At 39.2% G+C, this 7,942-nt stretch overlaps 1 protein-coding gene across 1 annotated transcript in view; it reads right to left on the reverse strand.

Annotated features, from left to right (window-relative positions):
* Nucleotides 1-243: 243 nt before the first annotated feature.
* The window catches only part of LOC106874038 (serine protease 30-like), a 43,574-nt gene continuing 35,875 nt past the window's right edge, over nt 244-7,942 (reverse strand). Inside the window, exons 5-6 of the mRNA XM_014921600.1 lie at nt 551-709; nt 244-269 (exon numbers count right to left, since the gene is read on the reverse strand). Of these exons, the coding sequence (XP_014777086.1) occupies nt 244-269; nt 551-709 (185 nt within the window). The remainder of the gene's footprint in view (nt 270-550; nt 710-7,942) is intronic.

A 7,942-nucleotide genomic window follows, 5' to 3' on the forward strand; every position in this document is an offset into this window, starting at 1 on the left:
TTACTAAACGAATTTCCTAAATTTGAGGTCTGTGCATGAGAAAGAAATCAATGTACAGTAAATATTTGATATACAAAATCCAGCTAACATCATCAAGATTAGATTGTGACTGTGTACTCGTATGCGGAAGTATCAGTGACTTCAATTTCGTAGGCTTAGAAGGATATTAGATAACTACATTGTGGAGTAAATAAGAGTAATGCTGCCGATACACGAAGGAAGCAGTCTCAACACAGTTTTAGATCAGAACTTAAAACTCTTGTCAAATGCTGAAAAAAAAAACAACCCAGAAATGTCATAAATAAATATGGGCACAAGGCCAGCAATGTCGGGGGTAAATCGATTGCATCGGAACCAATGCTCAACTGGTACTTATTTTATCGATCACCCATGGAAAGAGGAAAAGAAAAGTTAACCTGGGTGGAATTTGAACCCACAACGCAAAGACGGACGAAATGCCGCTTGGCATTTTGTTCGGCATGCTAATGATTCTGCCAGTTCGCTGCCTTAAGAATGAATAATTATAAAAAGTTTCTGTTTAAAAACGCACCATATTTTGTACATCCCCATCCGTAACTGTTACAGGTTTTTCCAACCAAGGATATTTTGTCAGTGGACGATGAAGGTAGGATATATGGGTTGACCGCAATTTGAAATTGTTTTAGCACGTCGGGTATCTTTACCAGAGCGATGTCAAAATAATGGTAATCTGTAAAAGATACAAAATATATAAAAAGGAAATTTGGAAATACAATGGCTTGGGGTTAAAAACGGAAGAACTCTTTGCCAATCAGGCGTTTGTTGGCATGCTAGACGGTCCCGTTTGAGTGAACACACACACACACACACACACACACACACAGAATTAGCAATGTGTATTTATTTGCAATAACATTAAGGAGACTGTGGCAATAGTGAGCTACCAGACGACAAATAGAGAACGAATGACAGTAGAAGCAACATAAAAGTAGAGGGATGGACTGCTTATTACCTCCCCTGAGTAGAGAAAGTGTGAGAGGATTAACATAGGAGTTCGTCAGAGTAAGAGATTAGATTTACGTTGCCTTAAGCAAGACGAGAATTAGTAACAAACTTAAATTACTGGTGAATAACTATGGCAAACAAAGAAAAAGAAATTCTTATGGAGCCGTTTTGCAAAAAATATTATGAAAAAAATGTCTAGAACCATGATAATTTAAACCTTGCAACGGTTTGTAATTAACATTGTAATATTTTTAGAAATATAGTAGCATCGTTTCGATATAAGCGTGCATAATTTTCATTATACAGTTCAGTGCACAGTAAAAATTGTTATAAATAACTTTCAAAAATTTTTGCCAGCAAACATGGTTCTGTATTTTTGTATAATGTTGAGATCATCGTTCAAACTTGCCAATTATTGATCTTCGCCTTTAAGACCACAATGTAGTATTTTACTATAGAATAAAAAATGTGAAATTTACTAAGATATTTAGAAGCTTCCTAATCACATGGTTCCGGGTGCAGTCCCACTGCGTGGTACTTTGAGCAAGTGTCTTCTACTATGGCCTCCAGCCGCCTAACGCCGTGTGAATGGATTTGGTAAACGGAAACTGAAAGAAGCCCGTCGTGTATGTGTGTGTGTTTGCGTTTGTGTTTGTCCTCCCCCACAATCGGTTCTCCCTTGACAATCAGTGTTTCTGTGTTTAGATCCCCGTAACTTAACGGTTCGGCAGACCGATAGAATAAATAGAAGGCTTTAAAAAGAAAAGTGCTGGCCTCGATTCATCCGACTAAAGATTATGCAAGGCGGTGCTCCAGCATGGCCGCACTCTAATGACTGAAACAAGTGACAAATAAAAGAGAAAGGATAACATAGACGCCGCTCGGGCTCGAAAGATTGACCGTTATGTAAACCTCCTCGAGAAATGTAAAGACACAGGCTGGAAAGCGGAGCATTTTCCAATCGAAGTCGGATGTAGAGGGTTTGTTGGACACAATGTGAGACGACTGCTGTTATCGTTAGGCCTAACTCATCGTAAGGTAAATACCACCATGACCGATATCCAAACTACAGTGGAGAAGGCTAGCCTCTGGATTTGGTTAAAAAGAGACGAAGAGCGATGGTTAGAAGAATATTGAACTATATCTGATAACCAGTTAATATAGCAAGCGGGGTCTCATATCTGTGAAGCCGTCGAGGGATAGGCCCCGAAACGGCGCGCATTCTCTCCTGATGACCCCATACACTTGCTGGCTTCCGGTATGCGGAGTTCTCGACTGGTAGCGCTTGCATGTGCGAGTTGTTTGCAAAACATCTCAATGCTTTCATTTCCTCATTCCAATGAATGCACTATTTTCTAGAATTAATGCAGCTGTTGTCTCTCTTGACGACACGCACGCACACACACGCACGCACACGCACACAGACACATACACACACACACACACACACACACACACACACACACACATACACACACACTCAGACGGACAGACACACACGCACTCAGATAGACAGACAGACACACATAAACACACGCATATATATGAATGTGTGTCTGTATGTTTACAGATATAGAGTGGGAAGAAAAAGCAGGATGCACACACACACACATTTTCGTTCCATTTGTTTTGTATTGATCCGCGACACACGGACACACTAGATACACAAAGCGGAATGTTGGCGACATATACAGCGTATACTTATATGTCGCCAACATTCCGTTTTGTTTTTACCAGTTGGTGGGAATCGAGGATCTTATCCACATATCGAAGCATTATACCATTCCCCGGATTAATTATAATATATACATATCTGCTTCGCTTGTTATCTTCGAAATTCTTCCATTCCGTCCTGCTTTGTTCAGAGCGGGACATAGAATGGCCCTCATTAATTTAACTAATCGGATCTATGAGAATTTCCCTGATTAATTTAATTAATCAGGGCTGTACATATAATTACATTAATCAGGGCTATTCGTATTTAATTAATTTTGAGCTTCTCTTTAAGACTTTTATATAATATACATTCCTCCCTTTTTTATATAAATTATGTGTTGTGTGTAGAATATGCAAACAGACAGACATACAGACATACAAACAGACAGACAGACAGACAGACAGACAGACAGACAAACAGACAGACAGACAGACAAACAGACAGACAGACAGATAGATAGATAGATAGATAGATAGATAGATAGATAGATAGATAGATAGATAGATAGATAGATGGTTAGATGGATAGATAGATAGATAGATAGATAGATAGATAGATAGATAGATAGATAGATAGATGGTGTTTTATTGATGCTGAAGAACTTTATAAACTGTTTCTCCGAGTTTCACGAAAGCGTTCTTCGGGCAGAACAATTCAATGGTTTATAGATGTTTGTAAACCATGCAGTGATAATTATTTAGTGTTTCATCAAACAAATATTTAAAGCTGATTAAATATGAAGTTATGACATTTCAGATGTAATGGAATTTGTTGGATAATACGATTGACATTTCAGAAGAATTTAAAAATGAAAAACGAGTAAAGGAAAGGCGAACAAAAGCAAATAAACCGAATCGCATTGTACTGGTACAGAATATTTGTTATATTATTTGTTATATAAAGGAGGAATGAAAAATCGGTTTAGAAATTAAGGAATTAGGAATTTTAAAACATTAGGAACGAATTAGTACTACAAATAAATGAACTTGTTATAGAGATTGAAAGAGATTGAAAGAGCGTTTGTATCAGACAACATAAAGAAAAGGGAAAACTAATTAGAAATGGGGACAGACGCTAAACGTTGATACTAGCCATACATACTATACCATATAGAGATACATGTATATATATGTATATATGCATAGGAAAGGAGAGGAAAGATTAAAAAACATGTATTGAAATGAGAAATTAGATAGAGAGTTGTATTCTACCCATAGGGTATAATGAAAACAAAAACAAGATGAACATACAAATAGAAAATCAATTATTAAAATAAGGGACGAAATACGATTTGTAACGTATGAGAGGACATGATAAGAATCCAAGGAATTCAGTCAATTTTTATTTGGAGCAATAATTTTAATGAGAGTAACTTAAAATCGAAAGCCGTATGTATAACCTGTTATATGATCGAGAGAAAGCCATGTAAAAGCCAAAAGATCGTATCGAGATGAAATATGATGATAGGAAAGAAGGAGTCGAAGACAGAATAAGAACAAAACTTACATCTTTAAAACAATAATGATAAAAACAATTTTCATTACAGAGAAATGGTACTTAATCCCTTTTGTAGAAAGGGCCACGAAATCTTTTGATTTCAAAAAATGTCTGCAACAGTTCAATTATTGAAATTGTACATAACGGCACAAACTTCAACCCAACTTTAAATATGCCATGAAAACTTAAAATCTCTACAAATTTTTGACCTCAAAATCATTGCTGATTTCTCTAGAAGAACTGACAAAAGTATTCCATCAAACCTACGTCTCAACCACTAGCCTAATGTTTTAGACTTAGAAAATACCAAAGCACCTAAATGAAGCGTACAAGAGAATATTGCTCCTTTAGACACATACAGCATCATTGGACTAATTCAAAATAAAGTCATTTGGCAAGAATTCCTTCGTTCAATGCCTTCTAACCGACGAACAGACACATTAGCAACTCACGCTGGTGCTTTTGTTACTATTACAATAGGTTTTGGTCCTCAACGCTAGCTGTTTGCTTATTACCTCGATGCAGGGCTTCCCGTCATATCCGTCTTTTCTCGTCAGAACATCGGTTCTCTGAAATGAAGTTCCTTACCACATTTCTCCACACACTCGTAGACTTGTAACTGTTCAAACTAAAAATCAACTGAATCACTCTTACCAATGTAGAAAGGTCTGCGAAGGTCACGGGCACAATCCCTTTCTTCTGTATAAAGCTATAAAAGCACCCAACCGTTTTAGAATAAATGGAGGGGTCACAAAGGACAGGGCAGACAGAACGGTGACGATGGGATGTCTTTCGTAAAAGAACTGCTTAATCAAGGAAGACGACCAAGGATGACAACCAACCAATGCATTAATTAGCTCGGTTACCCATCTAGAGCAACTCTACCAGCCATCTCTACCTGCCAACCCAACCAAGCCAACCAGGCCAGCCAACCAACCAACCAACCAACCAACCAACCAACCAGCCAACCGGCTAATATGCGATGTTGAATTATTATCATAAGAAATAAGCAGTCGATCAATAGAGGAACAGGTCCTGCGGTTAGGTTTTAACGAGACGAAATCAAAGAGAAGTTTCGGAACATTCCAGAAATCAATAGCAGATATTTCTCTTTCAATTGAATGATGGCCTTAAGACTAGGATTAGAAGACGTGGAAGACGAGGTGGGGGGGGGAATGAAAGTGGAGAGAAAGGAGATGGGAAAGATAGGAAGGAGGAATGGAAAGAGGAGGAATAGTGAGAGAGTTGATATGAGAGAGGTAAGAGGGAGAGAAGAAAGGTGGATGGATGGGAATAATGAGGAGGAGGAGGAGAACGAATAAAAACAGAGAGAGTGAGAAGAGGGTGTGTGTGCGTGTGTGGGAAAGAGAGCGATAGAAGGAAATATAAAAGGAGGAAAAAGTTAGGATCGAGAGAGAGAGATAGAGAAAGAGAGAGAGAGAGACAGAGGGAGAGAGAAGGAGAGAGAGGGAGAGAGAGGGAGAGAGAGGGAGAGAGAGAAAGTGAGAGGGAGAGAGAGAAAGTGAGAGGGAGAGAGAGAAAGTGAGAGGGAGAGAGGAGGGAGAGGGAGAGAGGAAGAGAGAGGAAGAGAGGAAGAGAGAGGAAGAGAGAGGAAGAGAGAGGAAGAGAGGAGGGAGAGAGATGGAGAGAGAGAGGGGAGAAGAGAGGGAGAGGAAGAGAGAGGGAGAGAGAGGGGGAGAGAGGAAGAGAGAAGGAGAGAGAGGGGGAGAGGGAGAGAGAGGGAGAGAGAGGGGGAGAGAGGAAGAGAGAAGGAGAGAGAGGGGGAGAGGGAGAGAGAGGAAGAGAGAGGGAGAGAGAGGAAGAGAGGAGGGAGAGGGAGTGAGAGGAAGAGAGAGGAAGAGAGAGAGAGAGAAAGAGAGAGAGAAAGATAAATATAAGGTAGAGGAAATAAATAGGGAGGTGAAGAAGAGAGAGTGAGAGATGCAAAAGAGGGAAAGTGAGGGTGTGTGAGGTTTGCGTGTGTGTGTGTGTGTGTGTGTGTGTGTGTGTGTATTTATATTTATATATAAGAAGAGAGAGAGGGGGGCGGATAATACACGAAGCAGTGGGCGACCACAATGAAATCGAATAAAGAACTCTAATAGTTGGGTTAGTGCGTGGTTGTAAGGTTTTGTATATGAGTATGTGTGTGTGAGAGAAAAGGAGAGAGAGAGGGAGAGGAAGAGAGAGAGAGAGGGAAAGAGGGGGGAGGGGAGAGGGGGGGGAGAGAGAAAGTACCTGTGCATAAGATTTGATTGAGTGTGGTAACGAAGGTGTGTTTAATAAAAAAGTAATGCATCGAATGGAGTCGACTGCGATGGAGATTTACAAGGAAATAAATATTGAAACGAAAAAGGATGAGGAGATGAGGAAATAAGACACAATGTATGTGTGTGTGTGTGTGTAGAATATATATGCAAATAAAAAGAGGATGAAGAAAGAAAGAGAGAGAGAGAGAGAGAGAGAGAGAGAGAGAGAGAGAGAGAGGGAGAGAGAAATTTTCCTTTGATCCTATGTAGAATTAGAATGGAGCTATATGATTATATACGTTTAAGACAGGGAGCCAGAGGAGGGGGAAAACGAAATAAGAGGAAGAAGGATGTGAAATAAAAATGGGGGGGGGGGGATATAGACGTAATGGAAACGGAGAAGAGAGAGAGAGAGAGAGAGAGTGTGAGAGTGGAAGAGTGAGAGAGAGAGAGAGAGTGTGGGAGAGGGAGTGTGTGAGAGAGGGAGAGTGTGAGAGAGGGAGAGTGTGTGAGAAGGAGCGTGTGTGTGCCTCTGTGTGTGTATGTGTGTGTGTGTGTGTGTGTGTGTGTGTGTGTGTGTGTGTGTTTAGCTGCTTTTTAGCGATTAGCCAGCTTTGATCGGGCGGTTCTATTACGAAATATGTTCCAAACGTGACCATCTCGTGTATTTGGATATCAAAGGCTGCATTAACTAATGTGTCCCTTAATTAAAACGGAAGTGAGATAGTTTAGGGATATTTCGAACGATTTTATAGTTGTACTATGTAGAGTAAAAGACGACACATGTGTAAATATTTTGAGGGTGAACGACAAAGAGAAAGTAAATAAGGAAGAAAGAAAGAAAAAAGAAACAAAGAGAAGGGACGAGGAACCTAGATGACGAACAAGGGTTTGTGGAAAAAGGAGAGAAGGTGAAAACAAGAGAAAAACGGGTAATTAGGGACAGTGATGAGAATGGTGAAAAAATAAGGGAAAAGTCGATAATTACTTGAAGGTAAATATATAAGTAACAATGAGTGGGAAGAAAGAGGAGACGGGAATTAAGAGAAGAAGGAAAAAATAAGAGATGATAAAGTGTGAGAAAAAATAGAGCAAAAAGACATCGTGTAATTAGCGAATAATGCAGAGAAATAATTTCCTTATATATAAATACATTTTATACTCGCTTCTAGGTTTAAATGCGTGTATATAAGTAAGTGTGTACATACATACATTTGGTTATAAGTAAGATGAACACAAAAAGTACTCCATCCAGTTAGAGATAAGTATCACTGACTAGACACAGTTTACAAAAGAGCTACAAATAGTTTCGTGCTTTAGCGATAAATTAAATTGTCAGATTTATATAAAATGCCATGTATTCCAAGCAATATTTCAGTTTACAGTTCCGTTATGGTAAGGTCAAGAAAAAATATCCATCGAGTGAGAGTATTGCAGTTGGCAAAAATGGCGAGAATCGTGTCTATGATCGCGAGTCACCAACTTAAATGATCGG

This window comes from Octopus bimaculoides, chromosome 16, assembly GCF_046866305.1.
Source record: "Octopus bimaculoides isolate indiv1 chromosome 16, ASM4686630v1, whole genome shotgun sequence".
In the NCBI taxonomy this organism is placed as follows: Eukaryota; Metazoa; Mollusca; class Cephalopoda; order Octopoda; family Octopodidae; genus Octopus; species Octopus bimaculoides.